The following is a 26,665-nucleotide window of genomic DNA, read 5'->3' on the forward strand; positions in this document are numbered from 1 at the left end:
TATTATTCATAAATAGAACAGAAGTATTTAACACAAAAGAACAAAGAAAAAAAGCCACCAAGTTCTGTTTTGATATCTAAGAACCATATGGCGTAAGACAAGATGGATCATTGATGATAAAGCCGTTGAAGTTTAATGTTTTCACCATACACAACACAATGGAAGAGGTGAGGGAAGGGGAATTACAAAAGAAAATCAAAGTATAGGGAAAATTTGTTGCAGAGATTCGAGATTCAGCTAAACATGTTGCTACTGCCAATGAAGCTGCAAGAGCTTATGACTGTGCTGCTTTCGATATTAGAGGTTCTTCAGCTATTCTAATTTTTCCACATGAACATTTTCCATACAACGTGGCTTATAATCCTTCTCAATTTGAATATTAATGTTGATTCACTTGTGAGGTGGTAAAATAAGAGTTTTTTTTCTTCCATAGAAAGCATGTCAACCAAGATATAAGACAAACTGCATTATTTATTATTCATCAATAACTGAATAAATATATGTCATGTCACCTAATGTTGAAACAATTTTTTATCCAAAGCAGCAAATCATACCGATCATTAAAAAGTGGGCTTCCATTTAAAAGTCACCACAATTACAAGTCATCAGCTTTATGCTTACAAATTATTTGATCATAGGATTGAACAAAGTTGGGCAAGGCCAAAAGCTGTTGGCAGGCTTACACCTTGAATTCTCCAAATTGAAACAATAGGCCTTGCCTTTAGAAAAGAGGTAAATGCAATTTCTTTGACATCCATAATAGTCTTGAGCTATCAATGAAAAGTTTGAGTCTCTACCCAAAACAAACAAAGCTTCACCCAGATCTGGCACATCAAACCATTTACCCCATTCTTGATCAAGCTTATAAATTTTCACAAAAACAACCTTGTATAAATATTGCTTATGATAGCTTTTATCATTAATATACAAATCAACCACATAGAGATTTCCATCATATTCTACTAACTGCTTCTTCTTTTTATCAGATTTCACCCATATGTGCTTCTTATTCCTATCACAACAGTACAACTTTGGTGAAAACTGAACCAACTTCAAAGTCAAAGGATTGATCCAGAAAATTGTCCCGTTTTCATCCACAACATAAAGTTGTTCCCTGTGAAGAATTATATCATCATAACCCATGTATACATCATCATCATCCATTATTACGGTCGTTTTCATATCTCCAATATTGCAAACATGCACTTTTTTATCACTATGCAGTGCAAAAATAATGTGATGACGAAACAAGATTGCTTTACAACCACTAACCGGTGCATACTGAAAATCACCACCTTGATATCTAAAGAAATCATGACTGAGAGTATATCCTTCAAACAACTCCACAAATCGATAGTTCATCAAATTCAATACTTTTTGGGTAGTTTTCTCCTGGGATGATACATTTTGGCTAGTTTTCTCCTGGGATGGATATGTCTTAGGATCGAAAAGATCAAAGAGAAAAAGTTTGGAGGAAGTATAATCCTGAACAAGTTTGATGAGCCACCCTTTATTAGAAGAAGTTGAAGTTGACAAGAGGTGATGTGATGCTGGTTCAATGCGGTATATTTTAGTTTGGTGTAGAAAATATTTAAGATATGGAATGCGAGGTGTATGAGAGGAAGGAGAAGGGACAAGAGAGCGACATAAACGACAGATACTACGAAATCGAACAACATCAAGAGTAGTGTTGAGATTTTTTGCTATAACTAACCATAACTCTTTAGGAAGATTTATCCATTGCACCATCTTGTTATCATACATCACACTACATTCCATACTTTTTGTTAAGTCTCCAGCTCCACAATTCGTCACTGTCAAGGTTGTCAAACTAGAGAATTTAAGTAGGTGTTTGGTTGCACGGTGGAATTGAATAAACGTACGTTACAAAGCCTAAAAGTGAGTTTACATTGATAAACAAGTGTTTGGATGTTTTTTTGATAAATCAATTCTTGGATCCAAACTCAATTCCAATTGAAGCTACAAATAGTAGCTTCTATGATAGTGTAAATTGATTTTGATAATTTAAGTTGCCCAGTTCCCCCAACTGCCCTTCCCTGTGTTTTTTTTTTTTTTTTTTAATTATATCCTTATATTATTAGTAATTTGTACTGGAAATGGGATTTTAAATGCATGCCACCTGATTATTTTTTATAAGCAATAAAATAATAGCAAATGTGTGTGTGCAAATATGCTTAACTGGTGTACCAACGTCTCCATTTAAAAAAAAAACGTTATGCTATATTTTGTTTTTTAAATTGACACTATGTTATTACCTTTTAATATTTATGTTTATCATCAATTTAATATTAATTTGTCTGTGCTAGTTTGCTAATTTAATATTTTTATCATCAATTTAATAAAAAATAAATAAAGGATAAAATAAACAAATAAAGGAGAAAATGAAATTTAAAATCTATATAAAACATGTTAAAATCCATTTTGGTAATTTACATATCCCCAAAAGCAATTTTGACACAAAATATCCAAACAACATCTTTCGTATCAATCACTTCTACTATGAAGCATCCAAACAAAAATCACTTTACACTAAACTCACTTTTGATAAAAATCAATTTTACAAAATCAATTCAATCAAAATCAATTTTCGCCACCGCAAAATCAAACACACACGCTAAGTAAATTCATTTTATCTAGTTGTAAACTCGACTGATACAAGTTTACCTCATTAAAATTACAATATATATATAATATACAAGACATAAATATACGTATATAATATCATAAACGGATCAATAATTCAAAACTTAATCTTGATATATATATATATATATATATATATATGTGTGTGTGGATTTGCTAGAACACATCCACTAGTTTTTATGTGGGAGTGTTTTAGCAAGCTACACCTTAAGGTGTATTTAACTACTTTTTAGTTATAACTTGCTAAAACACACATTCTAAAAAATAAGTGAGTGTATCCTAGCAAATGCCTATAGGAGTTGCTAATATACACCCACTTATATTTTAGAAAGTGTGTTTTAGCAACATTCACTTTAAGGTGTATTTAACAACTTTTTACTTATATCTTTGTTAAAAGACACCTTAATAAAAACTAATGGATGTATCATAGCAAACCTTATATATATATATATATACCTTCTCTCCTCCCGCGTCACTGACTTTTCTTTATGATTTATGGTTGTTTCATAAATTGTATTACAAATGATTGTTGAAATAACACACTTCAAAGAATTTATTCAAACTTAATTATAAAACAAAAATATACTAAATCACTAATACTAGGCACCTATAATATAATGTATTAAGGTTGATAATTCATTTTTCTCAAGAAATTAACTGTGATTTTGACTTCCAGTATATTCAGAGTCACTAAAATTTCATTAAACACCAACATAGAGCACCAGAAAACGATTGAAAAAAAAGTTATGGGATAAAAAATGAATCAAACGTGTACCTCAAAAAAAGAGATGAAGAAGGAACGTCGTTCACCGCCGTTGATTTTGGCTTTGAGCTATGAAGAAGGAGCGTTGGTCTTGATTGCACTGTGATATCAGGGAAGGGAATGGGGAGAAGGCGTAGAAGAAAGTCGTTTCCGTGCTTGGGTTTATAAAGTTGTTTACTTAGCGATTAATAATCCTACACTAGTGGAGGGTGACACAACACAACTAAAGAGAATCAATCGCAACAACTTTATGAATTTACACTTGTCAAGAGGATTCCAACCTCGGAGCTAAAGACAATTTGTCAATTTTTTTTTTTTTTTAGGAATGAATTTGTCGTTTTAAAATCCTACACGGTTAAACTAAAGTTATTTATATGAGGTGTCCGAGAACTTACAAGACTACTAAATTTAAAAAAAAAAAAAAAAAAAAAAGAGAGAATTGCCGTTCACACATTTGGTTAGGCTGAGACACACGAGTAATTTACCTAAATGTCATTCAGCATTTAACTGTCGAATTTAGTGGAAACCGACTGTAGTTAACTACTGAGATTTTCCTCGGCAATTAACTGCTGATGCGTGCTGAACATAGGCAGAAACATAAACATCAATTTTTCAGTTTCTTCATTGCTCAAAAACTACCAAACTTTTCTCAAATTCCTCCAATTTCCATTTTCAAGATTTGCAAGCAATCATCTCCACATTATCACATGTAAGTAGCATTAATCAATGCAATGTTAATGTTAGTTTGTTTAGGTTAAGTTTTTTTAAAAAATTGAGTAGTTTTCATGTGGTTAGGGTTGATGTAGGAATTGAATTTTTTATTATTGCATGTAGTTTATAATTGAATGTAGTTGTTTTAATTGATGTTTGAATGATGTTAGAGTATAATGTGGTTTTGAATGGTGGCAAAAGAACACATTTTGAGTATGTTTGATACTTTGCACACAAAGTGTTTGATAAAATGCCTCAATGACAATTTTATTGATTATTTAGTTAGTTTAGGTTATGGATATGATGTTAATTGTAATTCGAAAAAGTGTATATTGAATTAGGTTGAATGTGATTTTGATTTTTCACCGAAGATGAATGTTTATGTTTAGTTTAGGTTATGTTTAGATTGAATGTGTATGATAATGCATTTGATTATTTACGTTTGAATGTGAATGATAGTGTGTATGATAATGTTTAGGTTCAATGTGTTTATATGATAAAGTGGTTGAATGTGAAAGTTTAAGTTATGTTTATGTTTAGTGTGTTTGATAAAGTGGTTGAATGTATAAGTTGAATGATGTTAATTTTTAAATTTTTTGTGTAGATATGTCTGATCAGAACCTGGTTGATCCATCTAAGATGATTGGTGGTAGACGTGCGATGACTCAAAGCCACCGGAAGAAGAGGCAAAGCGGGCACATCCCAAAGAGGGGAAGAGGTCGGAGGGGGGATGGTTCAGGGACTTCGCACGAGGCTTCTCAGGCTACACAGCCTGAAGAGTCGCATGTGGTTGATTCGAGCCAGGAGGTGGAGTACCTGAATTATCAGGATCAGGTACACCACGATGTGACTGGTGGTGGGTATGACCAGGATCATATATCAGAGCAGCATCATATAGCAGATGATGATGACATTGCAGCAGTGGCTGCCCCAGCAGTGTTACCTTTGGAGCCTCCCTTTCTTGGAGGACCGGAAGATATATCTCTGCTGCACTCTTATGCCAAGCATGTGGCATTGCTGCTTTGATATAATTCATATAATGTAAGTGTTATTTTTAATTATCTTAAATCATCATATGCAACACAAATTAATGTTTTTAATTTTTTTTATATGTGTGTTTGTTATAATTTTTTCTATATGTGTGTTTGTTTAATTATTTTCTTTATGTTTAGTTATTTTCTTTAAATTTTCTTTATTTTAAATTTTATTGTTTTCTTTATGTTTAGTTATGATTTAATTTTTTTTTGTTATGTGTTTTATTTAAGTTGTAAGGTTTACATGTGTTATGTTTTATTTTTGCATTTGTTAAGTTTTATTTTGTTTAGTTAAATGTTTACATTGTTTAATGTATAAATTGTCTAAACTATGTTTATTTTTCTACTATTTCAGGTTCGTAAGTTGCGTGTTGTAAAACCGATTAATTATGGGCTAAGATTTTGAGTCTCGGACGTCCAAACGGGAATTAGGATTGGTTTTGGGATCCGCTTAGGGAGAGCGGGTTACATGATTTGGTTTACCTAGACTACGCCACTGTGCCTCATGCTTTGTTGATGACTCTATGCGAAAGGTGGCATCCCGAGACCAGCACTTTTCACATGCCTTTGGGGGAGATGACTGTGACTTTGGATGATGTCGCATCTCTTATGCTTCTTCAAATTGAAGGGCGGATGTTGAGCCATGGGAAGAAGATGTTGAGACATGAGGGAGCGGCACTACTGATGAGGCACTTGGGTGTGTCGCAGCAGGAGACAGAGAAAATTTGCGGTACAGAGTATGGTGGGTACATTAGTTATCCGAAGTTGAGGGAATTATATATGAGGTACTTTGGTAGAGCTAACATATTGGCAGATACAGAGGATCCAGAGGAGATGGAAGAGCTGCAGAGGGTTAGGACATTTTGTGTGAAGTGTTATCTCTTATATCTTGTTGGATGCTTGTTGTTTGGTGATAGAAGCAACAAACACATCGAGTTGGTCTATCTGACGACCATGGAGGACGACTACGCGGGGATGCGTAATTATTCATGGGGAGGGATGTCACTGACATACCTATACGACGAGTTAGCTGAGGCCTGTAAGCCTGAAGACAGAGCTCTTGGGGGAAGCGTGTCACTGCTCATTGTAAGAAACTTATAAATGTGAACCTTAACTTTTAATTTTTTGTTATATTTTTCGTGCGTAAAAATTTATAAATGTGATTTGTTTTGTTTGTGCAGGCATGGTTTTTGGTGTATTTTCCTGGCCTTTTCAGTGTTGATCCCAACACCGACTATATTGAAAACTACCCGTTTGCGGCGAGGTGGAAGCTACAGAAGGGTCATGGACAAGGGTTGACGTATTGCTCATTGCTTGATCATATTCAGTTTGATGACGTATGCTGGAGGCCGTACGAAGAGCACATGGAGATCCAGGGTTTTAAGGAGATATTCTGGTATCCAGGCTGGATTATTTGTGGTGTTCGTAGGGTGTACCGTCACTTGCCCGAGAGGGTTTTGAGGCAGTACGGATACGTCCAGAGGGTCCCTAGACATCCGACGGATAATGTAGAGCTGACACCGCCTCAGATTGTGCAGGAATTCGTCGACTTCCGCACTCACACGCTTAAGGCGGCCGATTGGGGTGAGCAGGCACAAAAGCAGACATGGCGGATGGCTATGTGTTATGGTACACTAAGGTGTCTCACCCTCAGATTTTGCCACCTCTTCCAGGAGATCTTCCGAGGCCAGCAAATGAAGAGCAGATCATTGCAGAGCAGTGAGAGCGGTACGAGGCAAGAAGCTCGCCTGACACCTATGACATGGTTAGTGCCGTTGTTGCCTACGCTGATGCGCAAATAGGTCAGGAGGAGTTCATGAGCCCTCAGCAATGGTTTCAGGCCATGACCCATGTTAGGGAGCAGATCGTGCCGATTTTGACCAGGAGGCGAGGACAGAGGCCGAGGAGGAGGCACCAGCACCATCAGCAGGACCAGGAGTAGCAGTAGTTCGTTTTTTATGACCTGTTTTTTAATTTTGGTATTTTGATGACATTGGTTTGTATATTCGTATTTTGATGACATTAGTTTTCATTTCATTGGGATATTTTACTTTGTTTAATGGTAAAAATGTTGGTTTAATTAAGTTGTGTATTTGCCCCAATATTTGTTTTGTGATTTGAACCATTATGCATAAAAAAAAAAAAAAACAGGTACATATGTTGTGTTTTGTGTTTGAAACACATTACAGGTTTAGGAAATGAAGCTACTACCTCTGCTTTGGCTTCAGGACGCTTCGACAGTTTACTGCCGAGGAAAACCTCGACAATTTAGTGCCGAGAAAAACTTCGGTAGTTAACTGCAACCGGTTTCGTGTTTCCTCGGCAGTTAACTACCGAGGGGTATTTTGGTATTTTACTTGTGTTTCTCAGCCTAACAAGATGTGTCAACAACAATTCTCAAAAAAAAAAATTGATATCGATAAATCAAAATAATAGAAAATAAAGTAAAAATATAATATAAATATAAGGAGACTATTATCATAAAAATTGTTGTAAATTAATCGTAGAAATATCATTTTCTCGACAGTTTAGTGCCGAGAAAAACTTCGGTAGTTAACTGCAGCCGGTTTCATGTTTCCTCGGCAGTTAACTACCGAGGGGTATTTTGGTATTTTACTCGTGTTTCTCAGTCTAACAAGATGTGTTAACAACAATTCTAAAAAAAAATATTGATATCGATAAATCAAAATAATAGAAAAATAAAATAAATATATAATATAAATATAAGGAGACTATTATCATAAAAATTGTTATAAATTAATCGTAGAAATATCATTTTTCTATTTCTACCATAGGTTGGAGTAAGACATTTTCTTACTATAGGGGGACACATATACAAAAATAAAAATAAACATATTTGAGTGCTTTTTTTTTTAAAGGAAAACACATTTTGAGTGTTGTTTTTATTTTTATTGTTAATAAAACTCTTCATGTAGTTGCTTAACACGTAAGAGATCAAAAGTGTCACAATATACTAACTTATATATTATTGGGATAGTTGTTTTTTTAGAGGATTATTGGAATAGTTAATTATAAAATATACTAACTTATTTAAATAAAAAAAATATTTTAGGTAGTCAAAACTATCTAATGCATACACATATTCATCCTCACCTTTGTTTATAGTATTAATAAATGCAACTTCAAAATTAATATCAACTAACTACTTTCAATTAGACGAGTTCCTTAAAAAAAACTACTTTCAGTTAGATGTTTTCGGACGAATTTACCTTTCAAAACTACAAAAAAAATTTCTCAAGATTGAAATTTAAATATACACCAATTTCAAAACTAACACCATCTATTAGTTTAACATATTTTTGAAAAAAAAAACATTTTTTTAATTCAAATAAGTGTAAATAAAACACATATTATAGAACAAATATATAATTAGATAAGAAAAGTGCTAACATTGTTTAAACAATCAAAAATAGAAAATTGTGTAATTTTTTTTTTTCTTCAGGTAGCCTAACGGCTAGAATTATAAGGTGGCTAAGTCGGGTGTCCGGGGTTCGAACCCCAACCCCTACATATACTAATGCATTGTCCTACCAACTAAGCTATGCTCACGGGACGTGTAATTATTATTTTTACATGTGATTGACTTATATTTTTAAGATACATTTTTTTATATGTAAATGCCAGAGTTTGAACCTCAAACTCCCCACTTATTCACGAGTGAAATTCTATCCACCCAACAACTTGACTAAAAGAAATTAATCGTTGGCTTATTTTAATATTAAGAAAACCTACCAAAAAAACTGTGATTTTCTTTATTTGATGTTTACAATTTTTATCGTACCCGGTGTATGTTTGGTTTTGCAGTTTCTTCTCCATGAAAGAACAATTCTCATTGTCATATACTCAGATTTTGCAACTCCCATTATATAGTGCTTATCCTTAACACAGTTGCTAATAGTTTCAGTCCGTAATCGGCTCATTTTAAACCTAGCTAAACTTATGTCAATAAAAACTGTCTTATTGCCATTGGTGTCTTATAGATATATAGCTCTTTGTTTTCCACTTCTAATATAGCAAAACACACGCAGATAAGTCATCCGTTCTCTCTTGTCTCTCGGGCTATCATAATTTGGGAGAAGTAGCACTAAAATTGGTCTTACCTGTTTTTCCTTCTAGCGAAAGAAAGAAACGAGAAAGAAAATACCCCATTGCAAGAGACAAAGGAAAAAATTACGTTAGCTAATGGTTGCTAACCTTTGCTGATTAATCGAAAACAAATGTCTTATTTTTGTCTCCGGATGGCTCTCTGCGAGCGTGAATACTGAATTGTGATGTTCAAATTACAGTACATGTATTTTTTATCAAACATTCAATGTTCAAACTAATTGTGATGTTCAAATTTACATGTTTTTTGTATGCCAAAGACAATTTCTAATTGCAATATAATTCAAGATACATTAATTATCGGTATAAAATTATGCATTGAGCAGAACCCAAACAACTGATAAGAAGGTATTCCGATCCATTTTATTTTCTAATAATGCACTGATGTGCCTCTAATGTAAATTTACCTCAATAAGAATTGATAACAGCTCTTTAGTTAATGCTTAGGACAATTTCTGTGTCTGCACAACATAAGCTGATAACAGGCACCAAATTAGGGATGCTGCGTAATTACCATAACCGATTAGCTGGGAGCAATACAAGAAAATTATCACAAACCATTCACCTAAAATGTGCTAAAGTCACATACATCCTTAAGGAATAGGAATTAATTCAAAGTAGCATCATAAGACCAGTCATTCAAAAATACAGAAACGACGTAAACAGTAAACTTAATACATATAGATAGTGTTAGACTTGTTTTGGGGAGAGAGAGGGCGCCTGGGGGATTAGTGGATTACGGCCATGTAGGATTGAGGTCAAAAAGTTTGGTCCTAAGATTAATCAGGGTGCCAAAATGTGTTTCAAGATGAAATAATGCAAGCATTCATTCTGTACAAGTTAATTTCATTGATAGATCTAAGACAATTAGGAATAGGAAAAGCAGTTACTGAGAAAGTGCACAATTTAAGTACAAGAGGAAATTAAAGCATTCTATGATATGTTGTATACAAAATCATGATAATCAACAGAGGCAATCAATCATCAATCAATACAATAAAAGAACAAGCAAGCATAACAATGAGCTTAAATTTATCCGGGTGATATGAATCTAAAACTGAATCGAAAAGGGAGGTTTGATTGTACAATGAATAAGCATCAAAATCAGCAGTTCCAACTGGATTAGCATGTATTAATTCCATCTTTGCAATCTTTAGTCAAATTATAAAATGTTTCCACACGAGTCTTTCCACGGTAAAAGACCTCAGTATCCACCGCCACCCTCATGTATCCATCAAACTCAACAGGCTTTCCATTGTTAAGAAGACTAGTTTCATTGTACCATTCACTCGAATTCCCCCACAGTTCCTTATAATCATCAAGCAAATGAACCTTGAAATTCGCTCTTAGTTTATCAAAGTAATTATAATAGGGCTCATTAGTAGCAATATACAAATTCCTCCAAGGTTGAACCAACCCTTTAAGCTTGTCAAGAAGAGCATCTGGCGAAGTATCTGAATCCAAATTAGGCCATAACTCCTTATTTTGAGCTTTCTCTCCCCGAACCACATGAACTGCATCGAAATCCCAATCCATTCTTCCACTAATCTCACTAACAATGTTCATCAACCTCTTCGATTTCCACAATGCATGCCAAGGCCTCTGAATATACTTAGCAGCTTGACCTTCACAAACCCTATACCAATAATTCTCCGGCTCAGGCGAATCAAATTGCCTCCAAATGACAGTGCTCTTATCTTTCTGAAGTTGCATAGGAGTTACCTTATGAGTAACAACTTTCCTAACAGGAACCTTCTTTTTCTTGAGATGAGTCTTATCCCATCTCTTCCAATCCCTCAAAAACTCACCCTCTTCAACAATAGAAGCTACCTCCTTCAAATGTTCAAAATCAAAGTAATACCTAAAATCCTTCCCTTCTTCATCTTTATTACTAGGGTTATACATTGCACCTAAACAAACACTCAAATCCATAACAAAAGTTCTATTCAAAAACATAGCTTCACCTAAACCACACAAAAAACTCCACATAAAATGATTCATACCCTTACAATAATCACCACCTCGCGAATAATACAAATACTTCCCATTCCTGAAATTAGTCTCCGATCCCAAACTCGGTATCGTGTCATTAATCTCGTCATCACGATTCGTTACCCGAGGCAAGGTTTTCCCCTTACCACCAGTCCGTGGCCGTGGCACCGGATTTCTCCTCGCATTTACTCCAGAATGAAATCCACCAGCATGAATAACCTTATAGCGACAATCATCCGTTACAGTTAACCTAAATCTGCGAAAATCACGATACTTCCGCCATGATTTCTCTCTCTTATTACGAAACCTCCAGGAAACATCACAATCACCGGAAACAGCACCGTTAACCGGAGTTTGATACTCGAAAAACGAAATCGACTTAAAAGCACGTAGATTAAATCTCTGAATAGCAATAAGAACACGAGGATCAGAGCAATTTAGCGTTCCGAGAAGCTCATCACAGGAGGAGGAGGAGGAGGATGAAGGAGCGGTGGCGGAGGAATTAGCGATATTCTCTTCGGATTTTTCGATTACAGCCTCCGTGACAGCGGGGGTGGAGTCGGCGGGGGAAGGTTGTGGAGAAAGAGTGAGGTCTTCACCGGTTTTGATAACGGAGGTGTCGATGTGGAAGGTGGCGTTTTGGGGTTGAGTGAAGAGATTGGTGAGAGCTGGTGAAGATTGAAGCCATGGATCGGGTGGTTGGTAAGTGATGGCAATGACGGTGAAGATGAGAACGGAGAAGACGAAGAATGAGAAGCATAAGTTGCTTATTAGTTTGATTAGGTTTTGGCCTATTGGTTCAGTTCTACTACTGGTGCTGCTTGAGTTTGAGTTTGAGTTTGAATCTTTCATTTTTGTGTTGTGTTGTTTTTGAGATCTGAAAAAAAGATAAGGGTAATGTGTGTGAATTAAGAAAGAGTGAGTGAAGTGTTGTTAAAGGTAAGGGGTTAATGGTGATGGTGACGGTGGATCTGATTCTAAATCTGGTGGGAAGCCATAGTTACCAACTCAATTGCCTTACTTTGGTTTTGTTTACTGTTGCGACTTCCCACACTTATCTAAGTACAAAAGGAAGTGAAGCCTTTACTTTTACTCCATCAGCATTCAACACACTAGTATTTTATTTATTTTATTTTTACATATTTTAACTTAATTTCAGGTAATAATATTTTAGTATCTTTTTTCATTTCAATTTTATCATTTTGTGTCATTTTTATATAGATTTTCAAGCTTAAAATTCATGTTTTTAGTTTTTTATGTCCTCTCAATTTTTAAATTTAGACTTAAGTGCAGTTTTGCCCTCCTATTTTGACAGAATTGGAATTTTACCCCCTATTTTAAAACTCGAAATTTTACCCCCCAATATAATGTTTTTCGGAATTTTACCCCCACCACATTTGAGTGCATTTTGGCTGATGTGGCAGTGGTGATTTGGATTTTAAAATATTATCTTATTATCCACCTAATTAATTATTTAAATTAAATAATTTTTAATTACAAAAAATAATTAACTTTTTAAAAAATCGAAAAAAAAACCTTAAAATGCAGAAAAAATTCTAGAAAATAAAGATAAAATGTAGGGAATAAACGAAAAAAAATTCATTAATATTGTTTAAGCCACATCAGCCAACTCCCGAAAAATATTAAATTGGAGGGGTAAAATTCAGATTTTTAAAATAGGGGGGCCAAAATTCAGAAAAACATTAAATTGGGGGGGGGGGGGGGGGGGGTAAAATTCCGATTCTGTCAAAATACGGCGGGCAAAACTGCACTTAAGCCTTAAATTTATGGTCTTTCATCTATGTTTGTATATTAATATTAGATTTGAAGCTTAAAAATCCATATGTAACTGGATCAAAAGGATAAAATTGAAATGAAAAAAAGATAAATGATTAAACTGTTACCTAAAATTAAGTTAAAGAACTAAAAGTGTAATTTTGCAAAATTTCTACTTATAAAAATCAAAAGATCAATGTAAAATGAGACTTTCAATTTTAAAATAATAAGTACAAAAAAAAAGTACAAATATTATATCCCTTATAAAAAATGCAAATATTATAATAAAAGTGTAAATTATGAGAAATTATATTGACATGTTTCATTAAAAAACAACATTTCAATTAATAAATATGAAAGTCTTTTATTGGCACAATCCTAAATCAATATTATTTTTGACTCACTGACATAAATTAAACAAAAATAATATAATTACATCAATTGACATCATTTAATGTTATTCTCTTATAATTTGTGTAATATTATGTTTGTGCTTAAATATTTTTATTTAAACTTGTGTGCAAGTAAGTATTACAAATTATATTAAGAGAAAGCAATTTACAAATGAAAAACCCTAATAAATAAAAAATTATTATTCATTCAAGAGATAATTCATATCCTCAACGCACCATTTATAAAATAGACAATGGTCGTTCTATATCGTCGCCATAAATCATTATAAGACTCTTGAGAAGAGTTTATAAAGAGGAGGTAATCCTCACCTTGTAAGCCGGTTTTGTAAGGATGAGTTAGGCCCCCAAATTTCAACATGGTATCAGAGCTTGTCGAATTCAAGGGCCGCCTAAACCTATTCACGCACCAAGCCCAAAGAGTGCTGGGCGTGAGGGGGGTGTGTTGGGAAAAACCCAAGTCCCACATCGGATAGATAAGATTCTTGAGAAGAGTTTATAAAGAGGAGGCAATCCTCACCTTGCATGCCGGTTTTGTAAGGATGAGTTAGACCCCCAAATTTCAACAATTAAGAGTGGTTTTTAATGAGCTCAACTAAATTTTTTAATGTCTAGATCGCTGAAATATCAGACTGTTGGTTAGTCATTTCCCTTCTTTTACCTCCTCACCTCAAAAGAAATGAATTTCCTTATGAAAGAAAGAAAAAAAAGGAATTCGCATCTTGAGAACAATAGCAATCTCGATTCTTGACTCCCACGTTACACAACTATTAGAATTAGAATCGATATTTATTTTTCTTCTAAACAAATTTAGCCTAGTTGGGAGTTTTCTCAAGACCAATTATATTGACTTGTACTTTAGAAAGTTTCACACGAAAGTTATAAACATCATTCCATCAACCACCATAAACAAGCAAAATCATCATTGAGGCATAATGCAATAGTCACACAATTATATTGCATAGAGAAGAAAACATTGATGATCCACATCACAAAACCAATTAGTTATTTGTAAAAAAAAAAAAAAAAACTTAAACACACTTTTTACCCTCTAAGTTTGCAAAAGTTGCAATTTTGACCCCTATTAAAAAAATGGCAAAAGTTTCCCTCATGTTTAGACCCTTTTACAAAACATCAATTTTGACTTGGTCAAACCTATGTGTCATGCCACTTAACTTAAAAAATTGCCAACTGTGTATTTTTTTAATTAAAAAAAATGGAAAAGGCCACATGTGTATTTACAGAATTAAAAAAATGAAAAATGAAAGGATTAATTGAAGAGATTATGCGACATTCATCTTCTTCATCTTTTTCATCCATTTCTCCTATCACCACCACCACCACCACCACCACCACCACCGCTATTCTCCTATCACCACCACAAGATCGTCTCTAATCTATGTTTACAACACCACCATCACCATATCAACCTTCTCAGATTCATCTCTCACCCACCAAGACCACTCTCATCACCGTCCTCTCCACCACCGTATCTCTCTACATCCACTGCTGCTTGAGAGAGATGAGTCTCAGTTCTGACAACCATTGGTCACAACCACCACCACCTGTGATACTCTCAGATCTGACAACCACCATCGCCGACGACCTCCTACAACAACCATCATTTCCACCATGTTTTGCCACAACTAGTTCAGGGAGAGAGAGAAAAGTCAGGAACGAGAAAGAGAGAAGAGTGAGAATGGCAGTGTTGTTGTTTAGTTGGACAATTGAACCGCGTAAGAGGAGGAAAATGATAGATGGATTAAGTCTTTGGGAGATGTATTTGATAGGGATTGAATACAAATATTGTTTCTTAAAAAACGTGATGTTGTTGTTGGTGGTTTTCATCTTGCTGTTGGGAACTTGAATTCATTGTTGCAATAGATGAGATTGGGAAGGAAAATATATGACAAAAAAAGAAGAAAAAGTTGTTTATGGTTTCTCGCTGTTGAAGAAGGAAAAAGGGCAAATGTTATAGAATTTCCTAATTATTGAAAAAGAAATGTTATGAAAATTTTGAGAATGATACCATGAACATATTTTTGAATGAAGATGAATGATAATGTAGTTGCTGCTATTGCCGTGCTTGGTTCTCCCTCTTCCTTTTTTTATTTTTTTTTATTTTTAATTTCATATATACATGCATGACATTTTTATTTTTCTTTAAATAATTAATTACACCTGTGACATGCTATGTAGGCATGACCAAGTAAAAATTGACGTTTTACAAAAGGGGTAGACATAGGGGTCACTTTTACCATTTTTTTTAATAGGGAGCTAAAATTGCAACTTTTGCAAACTTAGGGAGTAGAAAATGCGTTTAAGCCAAAAAAAAAAAAAAATTAGCTAGTATTTTCCTATTTATTAGGGGGTGTTTGTTTCAAGGTTAAGAATGATATTTCCGGGAATACATGATTAGGGAATGATTATACCCATGTTTGTTATGAGCTTGAGAAAAAAAAATTCATGGGTATAAAGGTTCCTGGGAATGGAGTAATTTCCCATAACTTCCATTATTCCCATGTAAAGAGATGGGAATGTGCATTCCCATGATATTATGCATAGATTTAAAAAAAAAATTGTAACTTCCAATTTTTCCAGGAATGTCAAGTTATTTGCCAAACACTTTTTTTAACAAATACCCAAGAATCAAATTTTCATATTTTCATTCCCGGATATGTTATTCCCGGAAATAATTTGTGTTTCCCAAAAACAAACGCCCCCTTAATTTTATATCAGTTACACTGCTTCCGTAGTTTTTACTTTGTATATAAATCAATAACAACTATTTATGTAAGTATTATTTTTTATAAGATTTGTTTTTCCACAATTAGCAAATTTGTGATGTTTTTTACTCATTAATCATGTAAACTTGTGATTATTGAAGCCTAGTGGACATAATAGTTAATACTATTAATGAGTTATCCAAATTTGATGTATCTATAGGAGGAAAAAAAAATACAATACACATCACAATTTTAGGTGTCATTTATCATGTATTTGAGGTGTCTAATTTTTAAGTGTATGGATATCACTTTTTTCATTTGATAGACATACACACTCTTTAGCTAAAGAGAAATGATATTTGAACATCCATTTAGTGATAATTTTTGCAACAACTTTCTATCTCATACTCACATTATTTTTTACTTTATCTATCTATTGCTATAATTTCTGTGCCAATACCACTTTTTTCTTTGTAAAGTATGGTTGTCAAATAAGTTGTCACTAAATTAGTTGTTCAAATAACACTACTCCTAGCTAAAATTTGATAGTGGACGTTTATAATCCATTAAAAGATGCTAATTTAATTAAAATATCAACATCAATATCTCTAGAAAGGCAACTAAAAGTGCTCTCACTCATCCAAAAAAGATTATAAGAATTTGGGTCACTATGAACCTTCACAGGTTCCAACAACAGACAAATGTTTCAAAGCACTTCTTGAGTAACAATAACTAAAAGCTTTGTTTTTATAGAACTTCACTACATTTATAAGAGATTTTTGAGTCAACAAAATTTGATGTATCTAGTTCAAAATTTAGACCATACACATCAATTTATGCCGGCTCAAATGTCTATTATAAATTTAGGACCGGAGGGAGTATATACGTAACCAGCTTGGAGAAATATAATTAAGGAAACACATTTCATCGAAGAGCGTACGTGGTTGTAGTCATGATATCGAAAGTTTTTGTAAATAAAGTGAGCTAACAACCGCGACAATGCGAATGAAAGTATAGCCAGCACAACTATTGAATTTCTTGTTGCAGCTGAAACTATTCCCTGCTTCATTGTGGCAACAAACCCAATTGAAGCAACAGATATAATCTGCAGCATCACTTCCACCACATTAAGACTCTTATAGGCAAAATTGCAACTCTTGCAATTCACCGTATGGCTCCAGTACCTGTTCAAATTTAATAATTTCTAATCAAGAACATGGTACAAATACCTATTGCATTTAGACTCTGTTTGGATAAACAACTTCATTAAGTACTTATGTCTAAGCTAATTTATAACAAATGATAAAATAAAATCAAATTGTTTCATATAATCTATAAGTTAACCACGGAACGTGGGGAAATAAGCTGAAAACATCTATTGGACGTGTCATAAGCAGTTTTCACAAGCACTCCAAAACAGTCTCACAACTTACAAGTGTTTTTGCCACTAAACAAACTCAAATAAGTCAATCTTTAGCACTGTTGTACTTAAGAATTTTATACTTGAAAATCTATTGGTTTATGCTTGACTTTAAGTAAAGTTCTTCAATAAAAACTTGACATATATTAAAGGAAATTTCTCACTATTTTAGAAATATAACAAAATTGAAACTTCCATGTTCCAATTCAATCTTATGTGAGTTACCTACCTGTCCATAAGCTGTTCTCTAGGAGGTGTAGGAGGCAGAGCACCACTATATTTTCCTCTCCAATCAACTTGATCACCTGCATACTTCTTTAACCATTTTCTAAAACCAATCACAAGAGCATCTGCCTTTGTTGGCACAAAACAGGCCTTATGCCAATTTCCTTGACCAACATCCATTATTTTTTGTTCCTATAAAAAAAAAACTAGTAACATTATTTGAGGAATGAAAAAACCTAATCTATTGAAAAAAAATACCAGTGATTGAATTTGATATTGTTATTGTGCAATAGTATCGACTTTGTAGTACTTTGCTTACACCGTTATCTATGATGGAATAACTCCCAAATCTGTACGTCTGATGGTTTACTTTATTTGATCAACGGGATAACTGATCTGTAAATTATAAAAAGAATTACCTCAACATGGAGAAGATATAAATCTGAATCTAGAATCAAGTTTTGTCCCATATGAAGAATCCATCGTGGTACAATTTTGTCGGCCCACACTCCAAAGTTTCTTGGAAAGCACCAAATCAGTCTGCTTTTACCAGGACTCACAGGTATACAAATAAAGATCATAGAAAATTTCTTCTGAACTGATGATTTCTGCATTAAAATTGTATTATATAACACCTATATGAAACTGAGTGCAGATGTTTAGTAGCTACTCAATGTATTACCTTAGTTTCAACAGAAGATGCAAGTTTATCTGGCTCACTATAGAGATAAAAGATGCTTGGCGGCATAAATTTGCTTTTGTTCCAACCCTGATTTGCAGTGAAACCATTGATATCTAACTCTTCAACTGAGAAATCAAGTGGTGTTCCTCCTTCTCTATCAGCATTATTCCCTGTTAAAGTTAATTAAGTTATAAGTATGTACGTGTCATTTATGAAACAAATACGAATTTATTGAAGTTAGAAGATTTATTTATCATATGTATATATGTCTACCTTTTGGGTCTGGAGTTAATCCATAGTGTGCATATGGAACATGTGAAGGGTCCATGAGGTTTTCAACCAGTACCTCGTACCTGAAATTGCATGTTCAATTAATTAGAAAGATATACTATTATGTTAGACAAGACCAAAACGCAAGCTTATATGACTCCGTATAATTAAAATATAGTTGTTTGGTAACGTCAATTCCTCATGAGTTTATAGCATTTTTTACGAACTTATATTATTTTTTGAAATGCAAATTTGAAGTAAATATCGTATAAAATAAAGAATATGTTTTTTTAAAGCTTAGCATAGTAGCATAGCATGCAAATTATGCTATGGGGAAATGCATAATGTAAATATGTAATGTAATTTATGTGATTTTTCATCTTCCAAAATCAGATCAGATAATTATATCAATTGGCATCCACTAAAAACAATCAGATTCCTACAAAAGAAATATCATATTTTTTAGTCTTCAAAATTAAAACCATACCCATAAGGAATATCTCTGTTTCCCATAAAGCTAGTAAAAGACGGATCATCAATTTCTGGTATGAATGGGGGTGTTTTCCTTGTAATAATATCTTTGTATTGAGGATCAGTATTTGGCCAAAACCACAAGATATCATTCTGCACAGTGCTTGGATAAGCAGCTACACATGCTTTTTTGGACGTATGAATCTGAAAAAGAAAAAGTTTATGCAAAACTAAATGAGGATAGCATGATAACAAAGCAAACATTGTGAAGAATCAATTTAATTAGTGCAACACATCTTTATTCCATAGTTCTGATTGTTTGTTAAAGGGATTGCAACTAGAAGAAATTTAATTGGTACTAGTAGTTACACTTTTAAATGTGGTTTTGGATATGTAACACCGACACTTCAGATATGGAAGACGTGTTGAGTGTATGAACGATATCGATACATATAGTTACATTTAATCATTTTCTATTTTCAATTATTATCAGTATCAACATGTAGTTTTAGTATTAGGTTTGATGTTTGTGTTGGTGTTTCGTAGGTTTTGGCCAACTGCTACACAAGTATTCAATTTCTAAGACACATAATAGCAATAAAAGGACTATTTCAATATTATTATGTTTTTTTTTGTCGTTTTACTCTTATTTACATTGTGTCAAGAAAACTAATAAAATGAAATTGTTTGTCTTTTTCCTACAATACCCTAAACCATTTCTTATCTCATTTCATCTAATTCTCTTTATGCAATAAATAGTTAAGTTGTTACTGACAAAACACAGTTAATGTTGCATTGAACTTTTTCCAAACTACAAAAGAATAAGAACAATTTTTTCTTCAAAAGCGACGGTTAAAAATGTATCGAAGGGAGTAGTTACCGGAGGTCCTTCAGGAGGTGCCTGAGGAATGAACTTGCAATCACCTGATCCATTAAAACACCAACCATGATACACACACTGTAACCTACCCCATTGATCAATCCTTCCTTCAGACAAAGGTGCTAATCTATGAGGACAAGCATCATCAAAAACTTGCCATGCACTCTCATTCCTATCCCACCATATAACAACATCAATTCCCATCACCTTCTTAGCATGAGGTGCCCTTTTGTCAAGATCACATATTGGCATCAAAGGATACCACTGTGAGTACCAGTCAAATTTCTCTGAACCTGTTTCAACTTCTGGTTCATCATCCACTTCAAGGTTACTACTACTAGACTCTGTTAACGGAGAAGGTGATAAGGCAGTGAAAAGCTTGAATTTTGAAGTGTTCCCACGAATTAATGGAAGTGTTGAATGGATTTGTGACTTCAAGAACATGGATTTTTTTAATGGGGTTTGTGTTTTATGTGCTATTGGGATGTGAAGTGAACAAAGAGAAAAAGCTAACATAGCTTCCACTGTTCCCTTGTCCAAAAGAAGAAAGTGATCACTTCAATGATGTGCTTCAATTTAAGACAAGTTGAAACTAGGGGACAATTATTGCCGAGCTCCTGACCGAACTACGTTTCCCTAGGAATTGGAGTGCGCTAAACACCAAAAATAAAAGAGAGAAGTTGAAAAGCACATTTTTTGTGTTCATTTTTAGTAACACCCTAATTTGGTAAAATAATTGTTTTCTTCTGCTTATTGTACTTGCGTATAAAAAGCTTATTGTACTTGTGTATAAAAAAAAAATTAAACCAAATTCATTTTGAAACAATCGAAATGTAAAAATGTTAATCAGTATTATAAAACCATGTATATAAAATTTGTGTTGAAAAAAATGAGGTATTCAACATTTTAAAATTTTTTGTCACCAAAATATATATATTCGTGACTAACATTGTTATCATGAAAAAAGTAGAGCTTTTTTCCATCTAAAAAAGGTAGAGCTCTTGTATTTGATCACTCTTAGTTAATTTTTCAACGTTTATTCAACATATAATTTTCTTTTTAATATATTTTTTTATCATATTATCAATTTATCACATCCTCTATTATTACTCTCTTTATTTCTTTCACTTATTGTGCAAATGATGCATTAATGTTTTAACGACCATTTTTCAGAAGAGCATTGTCTTCTTGGTTGAAAAGCATGAAATTTTTTCTATCCGACGACAATGAAAGATATGACGCTCACTTTTATCAACCACAAGTATCAGGGAAATGGAGGTCCATGTTTTGTCCGTATTCTACAACCCAGCATGTGATGTGCATGTGCTACAGGAAACGCCTATTTAATTAATTATTGTTATCAATTTTATCATTGTTATTTTGGTAAATAGGAAACATAGAGAAGGTGTGTTGGTATGACTGGAGAGTTGGGTTGGTGATTATTAGCGCAGCTATGTTGTTTTTTTGCTATTATTTGTGAGAGTAAGAGGAAGGTCACTATTATTTGACACTAACAAATACCAGAGAATATAATGAAAAAATCGCAAGTCATACATGACATAAAAAGATAACCGAGGAAAAAGATATGATAATTATACATCCACAATAACATAGGTTAATGCAATCCAATGATGGGCAGAAGGAACACCACCCAGCAAAATATAACTAAAATTAAAACAACTACTTCGTAAATTAACAAATATTTTTGACAAGATTGGAAAGGTAAATGAACAAAATTTGTCAGGACTAAAGGATAATTCAACTTCAGTGCTTCATGAATTAAATCCACTCCCCCAAGAAAAGAACCTGGGACATTGGCTCCAATCAACATCATTTAATATGGTCTAAATTTCCTAGCAGCTCTCAACTGTTGCAGACGTTTTTTATCCTCTTCAAATTTGCTCTGCAATTCCATTAGCTCTGCAAGCAAAACATGAGTTGTTTATCTCAGTTTGATCATGGTAAAAACGATTTTGAATGATCATGTGCTAATTTAAGACAGCGTCTAAGGGTGAGGGAAAATGGGGTAAAGCCGTAATGCATGAATGAGCCTCACATAAAATCATATAATTTTTAACGTGTTCCAATCAACAAGATGACAGCGATCATTTCACGACCATCTAGACACATAACTTACTAGTATTTTCGTGTATAGAATCTTAATTTACTGGCAGAAGGGTTTTGAATCGTAGAAACCAAGATATTAGGGAAGCGAAAAATATCACAGACAGGGAAAATGAACTTATTTATACTATTAGGCCTAGAACTTGTATATGACTAACACAACACTAACAACCCTAATATTTCTTACACTAAAAGAAACACAAATAACATCAACTATAAGATCTGTTGCATGCTAATGCAAATTTTGATGGAACCCCCACCCCCCTTATTAACATCTTCCTTTATTTAAACCAACATTGTTCGTTTAAATTTAATTATTGACTATTTGTTTTAACAGAAGTAAACATATTTTGTAACAGAAACAGTTAAAAATTATCTACACGATATGAAATATTGCAAAACATTATGAAAAACAAGTCATACCATTTCTCTGAGCTTCTCTTTTTTGAAAGCGGTAGAAATCTTGACCAACTCCTGTATGTTTCTTTTTGGCCAACTTATTTTCTGCAGCAGCCTGAGCAACCGAGCCCACAGCAATCCCACTTTCGGCGTCAGTAGTTTTCTTTCTACCCTTGTGGTGCTGAACCACCGTCCATCCCCCTTCTGCAGCAAGGGCTTCTTTTGCTTTTCTTTCCTGCATTGACAAAAAAATTATTGCATGGAAACCAAAACAAGTAACAGATGTGGGTTCATTCATAACTGAATATTGAATATGGAAGATTAAACACTTGAGTATCACAAAGTGGGTTAATAAGTCATTTAGTTTGGGGTGTGAGATGAGAGATTATAAAGAGCATTGTTGTGTGAGAGTACTAGGCCTTCGTCCTGCTTGGATACTGAATATTGCATATGGAAGATTAAACACTTGAGTACCGCAAAGTGGGTCAGTAAGTCAGTTAGTTTGGGGTCTGAGATGAGAGATTATAAAGGGCATTGTCGTGGGAGAGTACTGGGCCTTTTGTCTTGCTAGGATACTTAAGGAAGTTAATTTTGAAAGGTGAAGCTTGAAGGAGGAATAGGTCTATATTGGGTTGTTTCCTTTATGTTTGTTCCATGGCTCATTAAGTTACCCATTTTGGATGTCATGGTCAAGGTTTTGGTGGGAAGTAATTTATATTTGCATGTCAATTTATCTATGAATTCACTCTTCCTCTTGCTGAAACATGTGCCACATTGCTGCAGCAATGACGAAAGAGAAAAACACACAAATATATAGATTTCTTTAGAGACATCCACGGAAAAATAGATGTCACTTCTAAAACTATTCAGCTAGCTATCGTTGTGAGCATTAAAGGTCTGTTTATTGGCTCTTATCTGTATCTTGGTAATCGTGTATCAAAGATTGGAACCTTGGCGGAATAATGTTTATTCAGCTAGCTATCTTGGTAATCATTTTGGGGGACTATTGTTAGATGTCCATCAGGACTGACTATTGTTAGATGTCCATCAGGACTGTTAGTCAGGCTTTCTTAATTAGTTAGGTTAGTTGAGCTGAGATAGTTGGAAGAAACATGGCATGTTGGGTAAGGAGGTTGCAGACCCTCATTATTTTGCATTATTGTTCTGTAATCAGAGGAGAAATTCCCTATTCTTACTCATAAAATACCATATTTCTATCAATTACTCCCTTTCTTGAGGAGTTGTATTCTAGTCATGACAAGTATACATGATGACTAGAGAAATTCACTTTTTATGCTGCCTAAGCCAAAAAACATCAACCTCTAAAAGCATGGAGGAAAAAGAATATCCAAATTATCCGCATGCAGGAACATCAAAACAAAAATGAACTTCTAATACGGCTTTACAGCTGTGAGATATATATCAATTCGTCTAGATACCCTATAAATGCAAACTGAATTACCCTCCGCATCCTAACACTATATTTAGCACCAACTACCATACCCATAAACAGAAAAGCTTTGTCAAAAGCAGACAGCATCAAGCGCTAAGCACATGGAGGCAAAGCATCATTAAACCTTAATACAACTATAATAACTTGGACTCATACGTTAAAGCCCTCCCTTATAAATGAAAATAACTTTTACATGTTAATTTTCAAGGCCATAGAACTAGTAAGTATACAAAAGAAAATGCTAGATAAATATTTTCCAATGTCAATTTAATTTCAATGTATAATAAAATTCTTGGCATGATTATCCCCACTGATAAAAGGTTCATATGACTATAATTAGGAAGAAATATGCTTAAGTAGAAAATTTTCGAGCCAATATCTGACAAGAACATCCAACCTCGTTTTTGCTTTAAGGATGTTTTTCAAAATATTTACCTCTTCCAATTTTTCCTCGTAAGTAGATATAAAATCTTCAATTTGATGTTGCAAAACCTCCAACCCTGGTCTACTTTGATGGTATTCCATGATCCACTCTGCGGTTTGAGTATTCCCGAGTCAAAAACTATATAATGTATGACAGTAGCATACAAATATGCAGAAACTATACCATGCATGACAATAAATATTAAATATACAATAGCATATGGATGCACCACATTCGAGTAGTCAACAGGTTGAAATAATAATGGTAAACAAAATGAATAAATGTCGCTCGATGTTGGCAAAGGATGAAAGACATATGCATATGAAAGTTTACATAGAGAATCTTGAAATGTGCATCAATTACTGTATGTGTATGTAACTATGTGCATGTAAAAAATAAACTCACAATATGTAACTATGTTGACATTACAAAAATATCATTAAATCTGTGCACGATATTGGTAGTTTTTAAGCAAATATAAGTTACTTTAGGATATTTGTAGTTTTTAAGCAAATATAAATAATTCGCAGAAGAAAAAAGCAATTCATACTTTTCATTCCATTTGAGCAGTCATCATCTCCAGAGGAAATAATATGAATGTCATCCTGCTGATTTTGTTCTTTCTTTTCTGATGATTTTGGAACCTCCTTTCTTCTTTTTTTCTTGGCTTGCTTTGACGTACCTACAAAACAAATATAACTTCTATGAGGAAAATGAATGTATGACTTCAGGCATGATATTTCAGAATACAACAATAGCATCAACCAGAAAGTGCTTTTTATTACAAGGTTTGATAGCTGCTTCAATATTAGAATCTCTAGGCTTCTTGGAGTTTTTCACCTCCTTTTCTTTAGAATCGCAATGTTCCACTACTCCATCTGATATCATTGAGGAAAAAAGGTAAGATGAACATGATTAGTTTTTTTTTTTTGAACAAGCCAAAATCATGAACATGATTAGTTAAAAATATTTTGTTCACAGAATCCACACCGTAACCATCAACTCACCATTTTGCTCTTCTAAATCAACTTCTCCGTCTACTGGTGTTTGTCTTCTAACAAGATTTTTGTCCTTGTTCTTCCTTTTTCGACTAGTAGTAGCTTTCACCTTTTTTCCCTTTACAATCTCCATTTCAGGATCCGCTGAAACAACCAATTTAGTTCAGTGAAAGTTCAACAAAGTGCGACCCATACAAAAACATAACACATTTATATACTTGTAGACGGTATAGAAGTCACTCTACTATCATCAACTCACCATTTTGCGCTTCTAAATCAACTTCACCATCTTCCGGTCTTTGTCTTTCAACTAGATTTTTGTCCTTGTTCTTTCTTTTTCGGTTGATGGAAACTTTCACCTTTTTTCCCTTTGTAACCGGCACTCCATGATCAACTGAAACAACCAATTTATTTCAGGAAAAATTCAACAAAGTGTAAAGCAGTACAGAAAAACAACACATTTATATACTGATATACAGTAAAATATATTGTTCACAGTATAAGCTGCATAACATATTATTTCAGAGAAAGTTCAACAATGTGCGAGCAGTACAAAAACATAACATATTTACATACCATCATTGTTCACGGTGACATGTGTCTCAACATCATCAGCATTTTGTTCAATGTTAATTTTTTTCTTCTTTTCCCCAGTCCGTACACCTTTTTTTCCCTTACTAACTTTCATCATGGCAAAAATTCAACCTGTGAATCAAAACATACACATAAGACCTGTTTGGATAAACAGTTTAATTAAGCTCTTATAGAATACCTAACTATTTATATCATATCCACAGACCAAATTTGGTCCCTCAAAAATTCCAATTTAACTACCCCTAGCTACACCTTATAATTTAGGGAAAACTATGAATTAAGCAAATATACATGTTATATACTTGATATGGATCAAAGCTATCACACTCAGATACCTTGAGAAATTGGGGGAGCGAAAATTGAATGTTGAAGAATTGTGCTTAGTAGAGTTTCCACCTGCGTTTAGCGGCCAGGTTTTGCTTCTTACGAGTGTCTGGGAGAGAGGCAAATTGAGCGTTTTTTTTTTTTTTTAATTTGCTAAGTTTGTTTTTTCGAAAAAAAGTTTTTTTTGTATGTGGATTGGG

At 33.7% G+C, this 26,665-nt stretch overlaps 5 protein-coding genes across 6 annotated transcripts; 1 reads left to right on the forward strand and 4 right to left on the reverse strand.

The window, feature by feature from the left end:
- Positions 1–49: 49 nt before the first annotated feature.
- Positions 50–3,736, reverse strand: LOC11419029 (F-box protein At2g26160). 2 transcript variants are annotated; one of them, XR_005643512.1, is made up of 3 exons: positions 3,440–3,736; positions 550–1,814; positions 50–517 (listed from the first exon to the last, which is right to left on the reverse strand). XR_005643512.1 is itself a non-coding variant. In XM_003629671.4 (2 exons), the coding sequence occupies exon 2, from the start codon at positions 1,777–1,779 to the stop codon at positions 625–627; it is 1,155 nt and encodes a 384-aa protein (XP_003629719.2). In that variant the 5' UTR covers positions 1,780–1,814; positions 3,440–3,735; the 3' UTR covers positions 50–624. The 2 variants fall into 2 exon arrangements, 1 of the variants encoding a protein (XP_003629719.2); XM_003629671.4 differs by having other exon boundaries at positions 50–1,814; positions 3,440–3,735.
- Positions 3,737–5,688: 1,952 nt separating this feature from the next.
- LOC112417431 (protein MAINTENANCE OF MERISTEMS-like) lies at positions 5,689–7,444 on the forward strand. The gene is made up of 4 exons (XM_024773108.1): positions 5,689–6,258; positions 6,354–6,593; positions 6,711–6,801; positions 7,362–7,444. Exons 1-4 carry the CDS (start codon positions 5,689–5,691, stop codon positions 7,442–7,444), a joined length of 984 nt encoding a protein of 327 aa, XP_024628876.1.
- Positions 7,445–10,164: 2,720 nt separating this feature from the next.
- Positions 10,165–12,362, reverse strand: LOC11426577 (uncharacterized). Its single transcript, XM_003629672.4, has one exon. The coding sequence runs from the start codon at positions 12,139–12,141 to the stop codon at positions 10,420–10,422; it is 1,722 nt and encodes a 573-aa protein (XP_003629720.1). The 5' UTR covers positions 12,142–12,362; the 3' UTR covers positions 10,165–10,419.
- Positions 12,363–16,808: 4,446 nt separating this feature from the next.
- On the reverse strand, positions 16,809–20,777 carry LOC11426578 (protochlorophyllide-dependent translocon component 52, chloroplastic). The gene is made up of 7 exons (XM_003629673.3): positions 20,150–20,777; positions 19,286–19,473; positions 18,802–18,881; positions 18,529–18,698; positions 18,266–18,454; positions 17,851–18,038; positions 16,809–17,385 (listed from the first exon to the last, which is right to left on the reverse strand). The coding sequence occupies exons 1-7, from the start codon at positions 20,663–20,665 to the stop codon at positions 17,046–17,048; spliced, it is 1,671 nt and encodes a 556-aa protein (XP_003629721.2). The 5' UTR covers positions 20,666–20,777; the 3' UTR covers positions 16,809–17,045.
- Positions 20,778–21,704: 927 nt separating this feature from the next.
- LOC11426579 (DNA ligase 1) lies at positions 21,705–26,630 on the reverse strand. The gene is made up of 9 exons (XM_003629674.4): positions 26,477–26,630; positions 26,124–26,252; positions 25,807–25,941; positions 25,557–25,691; positions 25,335–25,427; positions 25,100–25,231; positions 24,561–24,658; positions 22,697–22,907; positions 21,705–22,069 (listed from the first exon to the last, which is right to left on the reverse strand). Exons 2-9 carry the CDS (start codon positions 26,236–26,238, stop codon positions 21,984–21,986), a joined length of 1,005 nt encoding a protein of 334 aa, XP_003629722.2. The 5' UTR covers positions 26,239–26,252; positions 26,477–26,630; the 3' UTR covers positions 21,705–21,983.
- Between the last annotated feature and the right edge of the window lie 35 nt (positions 26,631–26,665).

The sequence above is a fragment of the Medicago truncatula genome, chromosome 8, assembly GCF_003473485.1.
Source record: "Medicago truncatula cultivar Jemalong A17 chromosome 8, MtrunA17r5.0-ANR, whole genome shotgun sequence".
NCBI lineage: Eukaryota > Viridiplantae > Streptophyta > Magnoliopsida > Fabales > Fabaceae > Medicago > Medicago truncatula.